This window comes from Aptenodytes patagonicus, chromosome 7, assembly GCF_965638725.1.
Source record: "Aptenodytes patagonicus chromosome 7, bAptPat1.pri.cur, whole genome shotgun sequence".
Classification (NCBI taxonomy): Eukaryota; Metazoa; Chordata; class Aves; order Sphenisciformes; family Spheniscidae; genus Aptenodytes; species Aptenodytes patagonicus.
In genome coordinates this window covers 23,420,988-23,435,527 of record NC_134955.1, presented here as the reverse complement: position 1 = coordinate 23,435,527, position 14,540 = coordinate 23,420,988, and the positions used below count along the sequence as shown (strand labels likewise).

The window sequence follows — 14,540 nt, the reverse complement described above, 5'->3', positions numbered from 1 at the left end:
GCCTGTAACAGGTATGGGCTTGCAGAGGCTTGTGCATCTCACATGGCTGTAAAAGTGGTGCTCATGACCAGACCCTCAAGTGTGGTTTACAGAACAAGTTTTGTTTACTTCAGTTTACAAAGTAAAGCCACCAGCTTTAATTCTCCCTAAAACCCAAAACAACTGGGGAGGTGCATGACTCAGAGTGGCTTGGTGCAAATTTTTGCAAAGTAACAGATGCAAAAATCAAAATAATTCAAATTATACATACATGTAAAACAAAAGAAATTCAAGTTAAAACCAGAACTGGATTCTTATTAGCCCTAGAGATGATCCAAGAATATGTCAGGAAATAAATAAATCATTCTAATTTTCACCATTAAAGAGGGCACTGCTCACTAATCCAAATGGTTTGCGTATTTACAGGAGGCAGATGGGTTAGAGGAGAAATAGAAAGAAGAAAAGCATTCATAAGAGTGAACTGAAATGCTGCAGGGTGATCGCTTCCCCACATGTCCCGCTGTGACTAAAAGAAGGCTTTAAATCACTGCAAGGGGCCAAAGAAATTCCTTTTGAGCAGGATGCCGTCATCTGCCCCATGCTAGAGGGACTGTACCAAGGTTAAGACCAGCATGGTCTACTAGGTTTGGCTGTCACCACAGAGACTCTGAAGCTCCACCACAATCCATGACCACCCTGGGGCAGATGACAACAAATAAGTTGGCCTGGTCAGTCCATTTTATGAATAGAAGGGCAATTTATCCTAGAATCTATCTGAAGGGAAGATTGCTTAAAGCCACATCTACCTGGCCTCCGCTGGACATGTTCTTCAACATGTAAGCACAGCTGGTGATCAAAACACTTGGCATTTCCACAAAGGCCAATAGCTAGGGTGCCTTAGGTGACTGCAAGAAAAAGCAGGCCCTTTCAAGTATCTCTTTCAACATTTGCAAACCACAGGAGACAAAGCAACACCCTCATTTACAAAAGCAGTGTGACTTGTGCTCATCACTGGTGTTTCTGATGCTTTGTTACCAAATAATAACCTGCTTTCTTTTTGCTGCACATGCTACTAAGGCCAAATCCTGAGAGGTCGGAGCTGTACTTTCGGTGCAGCCAGTGGAGCGAAGATGCTTGATGCCCAACAGAAGCAGGACAAATTCTGCAGTTAATGTCATAGCATGCAAAAAAACATCCTGAAGGCTCATCCTAACCTTCTGTTTCCTTGTCAAGACAGATTTATTTACAGTCAATACCACAGGGACTAGATTTGAGTGGCAGTGGTGTTATATCCATATTTTTAATGGGATTTGACATTTAAGGCAGCATTTCAGTTCACCTCTAAGCCTGTAATTACACTTGCAAATCTGCTTAGCAAGACATCAGCAGAGTATCCTAGGGGACTGCTCGAACAGATTGGTTCTGTTCCCACAGAAGCAGCATTTGAGTACCAAGTGATGCTACAAAGCAGACACTGCAGACTGCAGTGCCTGACACAGACACTTGCAAACTGGACCCACTCCTAATCTTCAAAATAAAAACAAAAACAAAGACTGCAAAGAGCCCTTGCTTTATCTTAAAAGCAACGCTGCGCTGAGTCAGATACCACTGGAGGTCAGGAGCACTTCATGAATACACCACCGAGACAGGACTCCTTTCTATACCCTGCTGGTTATATCTTTGGTCTCACAAAATCTGCAAGTGCTAAAAGTACCAGACCAGCCCAAGGATGAAATCCTGTTTGTCATCTCCTGGTCTGGAATCATGATGACCCAGTGCTGAAAAGCACCTTTAAGTCTCCTGCACAAGTGCAGACTCCTTCCGAAAGGAATCCATTTAGATTTCTCCTTTCATTGTAGCCCTACCACCACTGAAATTTGGAGAGCAAATTGATGCCAAATGCCAGGATGCTCAGGACTATATTTTGCCCACAATTTACATACCCACCCCTCCTCTGCACCCAATTTACACCACCCCCAAAGACATGACTGGAATCAAATAAAGTACATATGAAGTACTCAGCTGGGACTCCATGTATACTCAGTTCTCTTCAGGTCTGGAGAAAAAAAAAGTCTGATTTGTTCGGATTTGGACTTTTCATCCATGCCCATGGGAGGCAAAGTGAAGGATCTCCTTCTCTCACAAGCCACCTGAGCAGATTTTTCTGCAGGATGCAAATGGTTTCATCCCTGAGTTCAGCTCTAAAAGAGAAAAATGCAGTCCTCAGCCATCACCACCCTAGCACCAGAAGCAAAGAGAACATTTAGCACAGAGCTCTCTGCTGCAGGAACAAAGAGCATACAAGGAGCACAAAGCTAGGAAAGATGGAGAAAAGCAGAAAAAGGCTAATTTGTATCATACCAAAGAAACAGAAGAAAACCTGAGGCCAAAGGGTTTGGACTAGTAGAGGAAGAACGCTTACAGAAGGTAGACTGCGCTGTTCAACAACGAAACCTTTGCAGCCCTCAGTGCTCATTTGGGAGCAGCCTGGTACCTCCATCAACAATGATCCCAGGCAGGCAAGAAAAAAAAAAAAACTAGAGAGCATTCCCAAAGACGCATAAGATCCCTCAAGGCCATTTCAATTACATGAGCAAAACTCGAATTTTTCTCTTTTTTCCCAGCAGGGACGACACAACACTTTGTCCAGCTTAGTGCATACAGTTCTCCTCTCCTCAGCAAGACTTCTTCTAGCTGACTGATGTGCAGTTCAGCTCTGCAGGGTCCTGCCTACCTTCTGCCATGACTCCCTCTGGCCCATCGGCAATATTGGGCTCACTGGAGCACTGCCTGTGGCTAAAACTGGGCTGCAGGAGAAGGCATTTGTCGGTACTGTCTGACTCCTCAATCACCATTCCTGTGTGCATCATGGAGGCCATTGCCAGGAGCTGAATATCTGAGTGAGCATTGGCAACAGTGTGGCGACGGATGCTACCACATTTTTCCAGGTAAGCCTCACCCTCCTGCTCTGTCAGTGGGGTCAGGGCCATCTCGCTGGGCTGCCGGCTCGTCACCACGTGAGATGAATAATTCAGTACACCAGTCTTAGGACGGGATCTGGAGTACCGTCTCTCTGGAAGAGAAAAAGGAAGCAGGAATGGTCAATAGGGCACAGACAAAGCATTGCCCAAACTCCTAGGCTGGCCTCAGGAAACAGAGAGGACTCGGCGTGCAGCCACAGAGTGTCCCACCTCATTACCACCAGGGAACAGTCAGATGCTCATTAGTTCATACTGCTGGGGGTATGGAAAAGAGGTCTGCCTCTCCCCTGGTAAGGAGACACCTCCCATCCTGCTGTAAGGCAACGGTGCTGCTGCCTGTGAGAGAAGTGAGCCAAAAAGTAACAAGTGCAGCAAAGGGACTTTCTTCAGCATTCTGATGGTCTCGTCGCTTACCCAGGGGTTGAGGACTGAGTAGGAGCTCTCATGTGCAGGTTCACTAAAATCAGTGATGCTAAAGTGGCACAAGTCCCCAAAGAAGCATTCAGAGAGGACCCGAGTTGCCATCCCTTTCTCTGGAAAATTCCTCTCAGGAGACGCTGTTAGCTGGTGTCAACATGAAATTCCTGATGCTTACATTGCACTGCCTCTCCAGCTGCCTAGGGAAAGGCAGTTCTGCTAGCAGTATCCCACCGTATTTTTTAAAGATTATGCAAGAAAAAGAACATTTCATCCACTTTAAAACATGTCTGGTTTTGGGGCTAGACACTGAAAACACCTAACAGTGCACAGCAACAGCCCACAACAACCCAGGGGGAAAGGTGCAGAAGAGGAAGGCAGTACTTGCAGAGCACGGGTGAAGGCAGTGACAGAATTGATGGGTGCAGGGTCTATGATCTGCTCAGCAAAAACATTAAGGGGGAAAAATGCTTGGTTTAAAACTCAAACCCAAGGCACAGTCCCCAGCCCAGTATCATGAAGCACCATTTCAATTCTGACACTACAAGCTTTAAGAAAAGCAGGGGTCTGAATTTGTGCCTTGGCTCGCTGTAATTCACTCCCCTAGCAGGCTGAATCAGACAGTATTACTTTTCACCTGCTGTCTTTCACCGCTGTGCAGCATTGCCATGTGGTGTTAAACACCTCATGTGGTCTATCCCCGAAGCAGCTGATAAAGCTAATCCCTCTGTCTCTCTGTTTCTCACCAACTTCCTTGAAGTGCAGGGTCTTATTTCATAAAGTCGGAAGCCTTTAAACCATATAAAATACTTCCACCAAGACTTCAGAGCATAAGAGAGAGAGTAACAAAATGCAAAGCAAAACACTCGTCACTGAAGGTTATAAAAGAGTTTTGGAAGCTTGCATCAGGAAGCAGAAAACAAACTCTGTATTGTTGCAGGAAGGAATGGATGAGCAGCCAAAACTCCACCACTGGCAGCAGCCAAGCTATGACAACACTTCACCCCAGTGCTGCAGTAATACATTCATTAAAAACAGTTCATTTTGTGCTTAAGACTATGTGCAAATAATTTTTGAGGTTAGTTATGTTAAATATACTCTTTAGGTGTCATCTGCAGCTCAAGCCACAGCAAGCTGTAATGTTGGAGGGCATTGGGAAAAAGTAATTTAAGGTGGGAGCCACACAAGCATCCTTCCACTCTGCGCCCCTCCTTGCAGCTCCATTGGCAGCGGCAGGCAGGGCAGCAGCAGGCGAGCATCCTAGCACAGCACTGGCACCACCAAACCCTGTGCACTGCATTAGCATTCTGCTGCTGCCCATGCCTGGAAAGTTACCCTGGCATAGACAAGACCGAAATAACACTGGTGTCATTAGCAGTAGCTGCTTCTCCACCTTCACCAGTACTTATCAGGGCTTCTTCATTTCTGACTTCTGTGAACAAAGTGAAGTACTGATACCAAAAGAGAGAAGCCAGTGGTGGGGACAGTTATATACTTGCAACATGACCGACCCAGGCTGAGATCTTTAAATGCATTTAGGTGCCCATCTCCTGTCAACATTAGGAAGTCAGACACCTTTAAGAGCTGTTTAGTTCTTGGGCTGAGAGGAGAAAGAGCTCAGTAGCCTCTTGAGGTAATGGTTCATTGCACTACCCCCATCCCATGATTTAATATTTACATTATTTCTATCCTGCAGTGGCTTCAGCTATGCAGAGATGTCTTCGTTAACTAGAGAGGTCTGAGGAGATTAAACTGAACTGAGCTGTGCAAAATGCTGCCAATTTTCCAGACTCCACAGCTGCAGATTTTGTAGGCAAGGGCTGAATCTTTGTTCTTCTCTGTTCCTATACAACACATTGAAAATTAAAACATGCTTCATTTAAACAGGGACAGCTTGCAGCCCTTCCCAAAAAGCCAGGATACACAGGAAAAAGAAAAATCATGGCCATGGCCTGATGTTCACTTAATAGATAAGTAAAAATATTTCCGTGAAAAAAAAGTGCCAGTTTTGTCCATAAACTTTTAGTGCTGCTGAAAGAGCCAAGCCTGATGACCTGAGAGATTAAAATCCACTAAGAGCAAGCATAATATAGGAAGAAATAATATAAAATTATTCCTGCCCAGCCTGGCGACCCTGCCTTCACGTAAACTGGCAAAGAGATCCTGAGATCCCTCTCTGTCATGTCCTTGGCTGCTGTGGTAAAATGGTCAACTAGTATCATTCGTTACATCAACTACTGTGGTAGTTTGCAATCCAGCCAGTCTGTATTCATCATTTCACAGGCTTATACATGATGTATGTACTTGTGTACATGTTTGCATAGGTGTGTACGTACACACACTCACTGACTAGCAGGCTGCAGAGAGCTGATGCACGTGCCAGTGTTTCAAAGTCTGACATCATTCAGCTTTTGAATGTAATCAGAACCTGGATGGGGAGATTGTAAAAACCTGCTGGTATCGAAGGAAACACAGACAGTAATTCAGAAGACCACACTCTTCCCCTCAGACCTGTATCAGCATAGAAACAGGAGCATTGCACAGCCTCCTGTGTGCAAAAATAAAGCAAAGGTCCTGAGTTTAACTATACTGAAGTAACTACTGTAACCCAGACACTCTGCAATGAGCTGAGCCCAGAATTGAGCAGAGGTTGCAAACCCACCCAGGAATCTGGATGGACACACAGGCAGTGTGTGCTGCGGCTTGTGCTGCCGCAGCACGGCTGCTGTTCACCTAAACCACGCAGCTGGTTATCAGCGTAAGCATATTTATGCTAAAAGTAGACCCACATTTAGTCAGCATTCGCATGGCATGTTTTTTAAGTAGGCAAGCAATCGATAGCAGTTTATCCCCAGTGCATACTTTAGTTTGGAGAAACTGAACTTTAACTCTTCTCCTCCTTCTGTTCTGTTACAGTCATGCTGCTACTTTCTGTCCCAGAAATAGCAGCATTTCACCATACTCTTCTTGCCACCGTGATCTTTTGAGAAGATAAGGGTGCTGCTCAAACAGACACTGTGCTTCAGATACAGCTGAATGTGAAACACTGTAGTAGACAGCAGAAGAGTTAACCAATTGACAGAAAAGGCCAGTTTTGAAAATTACCGAAACTCCCCTCCAACTCCTCTTACGGCAGTCTTACCCACCAACAAGGACAACGCTAGCACTTCCCTGGCGGACTTGGAAACCCAACAACTTAAGTATCTGAGTGCCTTTGATAACCTAGACCTTCATCTGTGTCAATCCCCGACTACAAAATTTCATAGAAGTTGGGACAGAGGAGGGAGGAGGAAGGTGGTGGTGGTGTGAAATAAACCAAAGAGGTTAAAGGACAAAGTGCTCAAATTTTATCTGATGTAGCCACAGGAATTATCCAGCTTCACAGCAGCACAGGAATGGTCCAGTATACTGCTGTCACAGCAAAATGGGTAGGACTCCAGTGAAACGTGTGTTGGAAGCACATGTGACAGAGCTGATGGCGCTTAACGGCAGAAGTTAGAAGAATTCTTCATTCTCCCCCCCAACAGCAAACGTTTTTCCTGAAGTTGTAGCTGTAAGAGCTAGGACTCGGAAGGCTTGCCTGGGCAGTTACAGGAGGCCAGGTGTTGTGTAACAAGAAGGGGAAAGGCAGTTTGGTCACCATCTACTAAGGCTACTCAGTCTTCACCTTGACTAAGGAAACAGGCCTGGCTTTTGACTTCTGAATTTGCTAATTCAGTTAAGACCTGATAGGTCTCTGCTCTTATTTTCTCCCCACAACAGTACCAAAGACATTCTTAAGACATTAAGCAATGCTTTCTAATGCCAAGTGTGAGGGCTGCAAGAAACTGCACAGAGGAGTTGAGGTGCTTCCCTCAGTGGAAGTTTTTAAGAGCAGGTTAACTGTAGAAATGGGTTACATATGACTGACCAGGCAGTGAAAGAGAGAGATGGACAGTGAGGAATTTCTCAATGTTTATTCTCTTCAAGGGAGGGATGACCTGGCTCTTTTGAGGAAAAAATATCCACAGATTATTTTTGTGCAACAAAATTAAAATCCTTTATGATGAGAATCAGGTTAAAATGAGGCTAAACATTCATTCATTGCTTTACTTTTCCCCCTTTACTTTCTTGGCCACAAAAGACAGGCTCTTAAAGGGGTTGTCATGCATAGTTTAACTAGAAATTTTATTTCTATTTTGGTGCATTATGGCCAGGAACATAAACTGGGAGGAGTTCTTAAGGGATTTTTTGCAAGTAAACTCAAATCAGCAGTGATGCTAGGTTTAATACATAGGGGGAACAGGGTGAATGTTTTATCTTCTTCCCTGTTTCCAGTTTAAACATTGTATCTTAGACAACTGGGTCCCTTCAGCATACTCCATCCTTACAATGCAGGTTATGGCGAATTTACATGAGCAAAGCAAGAAGGGTGGTAAGAGAAGAGCAGGTGAGGACGCTGCCCTCTACGAATCCTCTCTGTGAGCTGTCCTGTCTGCTTTCACACCTATCCCTGTTGCGCTCCTCTGTCGCTTTAAATCAAGTTTAAGATACAGCAGCCTTGCAGGCTGAAGCCTTATGTGTATTCACAGCTGTGATCAGACACCTTCAGTCGCATTTCTCAACACTTGTTTGTCTTGAAGGCTCCAGTCCAGAGGGCAGTTTGGCCTCCACAGCATCTGTTGAGAATGCAAGCGTACCCAAAGCCCAACACTACATTTCCAAAAAGCTACTACAGGGAACCTAACTGGGCTTCATCGTCATTACAGGCTGCCCAGTGAGAGAAGAAACTGGTTCTGAGAAAGCAAAAAGGTAACAAAAAGAGGGGGAGAGGAAGAGAAGTGTGATTAGAAGTGGGAGTTAAGGAAAAGAAACCACCACCACAGCAGCACTTTGAAAATACCAAGGTTATCTGCAGAAAAGTGCTGCTCTGCTGTCAATGTCGTGTAATGCAAACACAAGTTCGTTCTTTCCTCCCGCTCAGCACAGGGTGGAGCAGGGGCAAAAGGCCATCTTGGAAATACACACAAATAAATGACAGCTAAAATCAAAGTAAATACAATGATTTTAAGGCACATAAAATTTACAAGGCCAGTTCATGTGAAATTTTTTTTTAATGACACTAATGCCTTGTTCAGCTAGCAGAAATCCAGGATGGCTAGAAACTTCAGTACAGGTCAGGCAGCTACCTTTCAAACTATGCCAGCAGCGTGTAGATGTCCATAAACAGCAAAACAATCAAATTTGTCAAAGCTCAACTTTTACAGCGAAATGTGGTCTAGATTTAGCCTCAGGGTCAGGTCTGCAAATCAATGTCTGAACTGTATAACCATGTTCACTTGCATAAAAGATATTTAATTGCCCAAAATCCACAAGAACAAAAACCCTGAGCCATAGTGGGCCTAAAGTGATGCCATGAGTTTGTTACAGGCACAGATCGTTTGAGTCCTGATAAGTCTTTCTACCGCAAGACCATCTTTTCCCCTGTGCTGCTAAGGTGTAGTACAAGACAGGTTGTGTGTCTCCAACTTGCTACAATTTGCATCAAAGCAAAGGCTAAAGCTTATAAAAACAGGGAGACTGGAGCTTTCTTCACTTGTTCTATTTAAATCTTCTTGACTATCAAATCAGTATCACTGCACCCATTTCTTAGCTAGCCAATCTCTTCTGGCTGGCCATGCGTGTAAGCAGAGCTCCTGGATCATGTGTGGACAAGTTTTCCACTATAAGCATCCCCTTCCTGAAGTGAAATGCCAGTTCTCTCAACTAGACCCATTTATCCACAGTTTAAACACAGATTATTTCTTTTTTAAACAGAGTCCTCAGATGGAAGGAAGACTCCATGCAAAAAAACCCCTGTAATCCCTCAGGATGAGCATCCAACAGTTTTGCTGTTTGCGAAGGCTGGCTGATGCAGCAGTGAGCGTGGGAATCCAGGCAGCCAAAGTGGGCTAGCAAGCAGGGACAGACAGCAGGCAGCAAAGGACCAGGTGCAGTCTCTCACTGGGGTGAGAGCAGTACGTCAGGCATGAACCAAGGAGTTTTAAAATCCAGCCCATCTCCTGAGAGAGGGGAGACTTTGCATATGTGTGTGTGCACAGTGGTGGGGCAGTAATAGTTCACTTGGGCATGGAAAATAAAAAGCCCGTCACAAAAATCTACATTCGGAAACATATTAATCAGGAGCTTCTTGAGGGTGTTTTAGCTTTTGTTTTCTGTCTCTCACGGAGTCATGCACTGTCTCCTTTTCTAGCACAGATGTGCGCTGCCTCACATTAACCAACTGTGTACCCCAACAAGGGCTTCTGTACAATGCGCATGTCTTACCAAGCAAGCAGGTGCTACCAGAGAAGCTGTGATCCTCACACAAACCCAAGTACGGCGATACCACCTGCTTGACCAGTTCTTCCAGCTGTACGTAGCCCTCACTGGGGCCAGTAGGCTCATGGACACTCTGAAATTCAAACATTAAAAGTCAACATTACCCTTACATAGTTTTCAGTAAGGTTTTTGAGTAAAGCCTGGGGTCTGTCAAATATCTCTCCACTGGAATATCCCAACCGTATCGGTAGACCATTTTGAGGAGCACAGCTGATAAGCACAAATGGAGGTTCGGGTGCCACTCAGGTCAACCTCCTTGTTCAAGTCATAGCCATAACACTATGGACACTGAGCAGCTAGCTGTCTTTTTTCTGACCAAGGGATAGGAAGGTACAAGGTCCGCTCATACTGAGGATTTACATAGTGTAACTACAGCGATATAATTATACCAGGGCAGTTCTACCAGGAAACATCTCTTTGTAGAAAAGCCTTAACACACCTTGGGCAAAGCACTGCTCTTTTCCTAGTCAGGACTGCAGGAAAAGCACCCTCTCTAGTTCAGCTTACAGCTGTGAAGATGGTAGATAACACTAACCAATTTAACAGTAATTTCAGAAACCATTCACAGACTTAACTTCCTGCAAAGCTTTTCTTTCCCAAATGCATTGCTTTGAGACACTCTTTGCCCTCAAGATTCTTTTATTAAAATATTTCAGGGAAATTGAGCTAGCACTTTAGTATCTCCTGCTGTTACACCCTGGGTCACTGGGAACATCAGAACAGCAAGAACTCATACAGAAATACCAGCTTAGCCACTTTGCAATTTTGATTGTACTTCAGAAAGTTTCATTTCCCGCCACTCATTACAAGATATATTGGAGAAGAAATAAAAGTGAGAGGAACCCAAACAGCCACCTGTAATATGGTGTTTTGCAAGACTGTCAGGCTGGGCGATATAAAAAGACAGAACAGCTGGTATACTTGGCTGTATTTGGCATGCTTGCAAAATATTCTCTTGAGATCTGGATAAAGAGGATAGTCCTCACAGAAGGTCTGGGTCTCTTGGGAGAGGCCTTTGGAAGACGGATAGCATTTTGCCTGCTGCCAAAAGGTATTCCTCTTCTCATGGGCACTGCTCAGCATCCCAGCCAGCCAAGGGGCTGGCGTCGGGCAGCCAGCAGCCACAGCTCATTCAAATTCCACAATCCGCTGTGATGGAGACTCACCCTGTCATTGCAAAGCTGAGAAACCGGGAGAACTAGGGCATGAAGAGGCATTCAGAGAAGCTGGGAGATGAAAATTTATGTGAAAAAAGAGTCCTGAGACTGTTTCTAGCTAGGGAGGAGAGGTACCAAGAAGAATACAAACACCGAAGAGCAGAACCCTGCCCTTTCATGGCAACATCCTTACCTGTTCCCAGGAAAGCTCACAACACTCAAATTCAGCTCTCATTTCTACATTTACTGCTCAAGCACACATCACTTCCCCGTCGTCACACTCTCTACCCTCCCCACTCTCCTTTCCAGGGTTCGTATTAGTTCAATGAGGTTGAGATACCCAAGTGGAGTCAGACGAAGAAGAGCAGAGGTTCCCCACCTGCAGAATTAACAGCATCTGGACAATGGAAGCTGGGAGCTTTGTCTGGACCAGAGGAAGAATTTCTTCCAACTTTACTTTTAGCAAGACCAAGTCTCTGAAGCCAAGAAGAGCAATCTGACGGATAGTCAACTCCTGACCCTAAAAACCACAGAAGGCAAAATCCAAGAGTTGGTAAAGGGACATGTGAGCATCGCACCAACACATGTATGCACACAGACAGAAAGGGACCATTCTGCCCGTTGCTGCTGTGGAAAAGCACCCCCCAGCTGCCCAGGTGGAGGATTCATGGTACTCTTTGGTCACTTCCCTCTCAGTCTCTGTCCCACACAAATTCTGAAATGAGTAACACCCCATCAGAGGCGCCACTAGGTTTGGAACGAAGCCAAAAATGAGCCTGTATTTCACCAAAGGACTATGTATTCATGAAACCCAACTGACATTCAATTTGGTCGCAAACATCCAAAGCCCAGGATGGATGCAGCTCATGCTTTTGCCACTCAGAGCTGAGAAACCCGAGAAGGTTTGGTAGGGAAAGAGCTTGGTACAGAGTATTCCTTAACTAAGCCTACCTCTGGTCTGTGTTGGATCCTCTTTTTGCTCAACATCTGCACTTTAGACCTTGCTGATACAACAAAAATCCACAATTCAGTCCATTACAGATTTTAGGATTTAGGCTAGAGCAAAGCTGGCGAGACTGCTTGTACCAAACATCATTTAAAAAAGCAACAGCTTTGATTTCCACCACAAGGTGCTCCGTGTCCTCCCAGTTACTTTTTAACATCAACACCACAAGTGAGCAGGCTTAACAGATGAAGATGTTGTAATATTTCTCAGCATATTTAAACACAGTTGGACTCCATTTGGCATTCTGGTGTTACCGCCTTTCCCTCTGCTATGCTTAATGTCTGCATGACTTTCTCTTGCCCCACTGCAGCTTAACAGCAGAAATTTTCCTCCCACCCCTGCCCAGCACTTTGCAGCCTGAACAGTTTCCCTTGTTCTTCCCAGCACATTAATGTGTGCCCCATGGTCTGTTTGGGAACCATTTTATGGTCTCTCTAACACACTCAACATGGCAAATACTTAGCTGGAAGGAATTAACAGCAGTTAATCATTAATTCATAGTGGGTTTAATGTCATAATTAACAGCATCATCAATATGTAAATACAAATTAAAGCAAATAGTCTAGAGGGCAGCTCGGCCATAATAAAAGCACTTTGCTGTTTTAAACCATCACTGCATGTTTAGAAACGTGGAGGCGTAGAAAAGACCGGTACATATCTCTGAACTGTATTTCAGCAGCTGCACACTTTCTATTTACCTCATGCAGTTTAGTCCTGTTAACTTCATACCCCATTTCAAAACACAAACATTTTGCTGTGCCAAACAAAACAAGATTTGCTATTCTTTTTCCACACCAAGTAGTTACATCAACAGCTGCAACTATACAAAAGCCAGTGACCTGTTTACATAGTTTCCCTCTGTACAGCAATTTAACCAACTTGGCTGCTTAAAGGTCATATTTCTGCAACAGCTATGAGCCTCGGGTTTAAACTTAGCTGAGATAGGAAGTTACTTCTAGTTACTATCTTCGGTAACATATGCTTACACATTTGGCTGACTTACTTTCATTTTGAATGGGCAGTTGCTGGGATCACAGAAGAGCACAACTAAATAATCATGTTGACATTTGCAGCAAAGGATGGGGAACCAACAACAGTTGACTTTCCCATTTACCAGAGTAGCGCATGAAGAACTGCGACTTGGTGAAAGAGATCTGCTAGATGAGCTCTCTTCACATGTGGTAACACACTGTATAAATAGGTACATACCGTTCCCTATTTGTAGGAAGAGCCCACTCTTGTTATTAGGGCACTGGCCTGGAAAAAGAGCAATTTCTTATTTCTTGCTGCACCAGCAACTCTCTCTGTTGTAGCCTAGGGCAGCTTACTCAGAGTCAAATTCTTGGATGTATTTAGGTGGTTTAAATCCGTATATTTGTGTAGGACTTAGGTGCCTACAAAGTTTTAAATATGCTGTTACCTTTCAGTTCCTCATCAGTAAAACGGCAATACTCCCCTAACTTCACAGCTTCTATGAAACATTTTTGAGTGACTCAGATATTGTGACAAGACAAATACAGTAAGTTAGGCTTTCAAAGAATCTCAACATCCCATAGTCACGCTTTCACCACTACCACCAAGTTACTTCCAAAAGCTGCACCCACTGTGCAGTAACTTTTCTTCAGTTTCTCATTAGAGACTTTTAATAGCAGGGGAGTAGATTTTTCTGATAAGTGGCAGAATTATTAGCATCAGTGGGTATGACACACAGTTATCTCAGGTGTTTCCACAGTGCACAGATAGCTGCAGTGCAGACAAACCCCTGCTTAAATAGATAGGTCAATCCCTGACTGAGAATTAGTTGCAAAAGGAGAGAAAGGGAGGATATTATGATTGCACAGTTTTACCTGCCAAACACCTACCTTTAAGCATCTGCAGCAAGGAAAGAATAAAAATAAACACAGTAGAAAGGTTAGTGTCTGTCTTTACAGAAGTCCTTTCTCTTTTAGGAAATGCCAACTTTAATAGGATTAGAGGAAAAGGGAAAAGGATTAGAGGAAAAGCTCAACCTTTGAGCTTTACCTGCTGCCTTTCAAACAATACAAGGGAAAAATAATTTTAAAAGGCTCTGGAAAGCCATGTCTTGTGGAAGAGGCAAAAGTCAAGAGGAGAAGGATAGCATGTCCACAAACGTCAGTCTCCTCATGAGGTACATTTTTCTTTTCCTCTGATGGAAGAGAATATCAAAATAGGCTGGGGAGGTAACTAGACTGCTCGTATGGAAACCCTGACTAAAACTACATTAAAAAATGATGCAACTCAACACTTCTGATAGGATACTCAGCTTTCAGAATACCCAGTGTAAACAGGACTTACATGAAGTTGTTCATTCATCCTCTACCCACAGATTTACTTGTCTCCTTATTAAAGCTTCAAAAAACCCAACAGAGGATTTTCCAAAGGCACAACTGGGACATAAGCCCTCCAAAAGTAGTTAGGGTGAGTTAAACACATTTGCTCCTGATCTTGAGATTTGTCCCTCTGAAGACAAGTTGTCAGTGTTGTCATCTGCACCAACAGAGTCCCAGGTATTTAAAAATGGAAGAACTATAAATACAAATGGCCCAGAGCTTCAGTCTAGATGAGGTATAGTCCAATAGTTTCAGTGTTCAAGCTTAGCTAAGCACAGACAGAGGGTAG

At 44.1% G+C, this 14,540-nt stretch overlaps 1 protein-coding gene across 2 annotated transcripts in view; it reads right to left on the bottom strand.

Moving 5' to 3' along the window:
* Positions 1–92: 92 nt before the first annotated feature.
* PRR5L (proline rich 5 like) overlaps positions 93–14,540 on the bottom strand; it is a 48,548-nt gene continuing 34,100 nt past the window's right edge. For both annotated transcript variants that reach the window (XM_076344375.1, XM_076344376.1), the window contains 3 exons: positions 11,274–11,414; positions 9,684–9,810; positions 93–3,052 (listed from right to left, as the gene is read on the bottom strand). In XM_076344375.1, the coding sequence (XP_076200490.1) occupies positions 2,670–3,052; positions 9,684–9,810; positions 11,274–11,414 (651 nt within the window). In that variant the 3' untranslated portion in view covers positions 93–2,669. The remainder of the gene's footprint in view (positions 3,053–9,683; positions 9,811–11,273; positions 11,415–14,540) is intronic.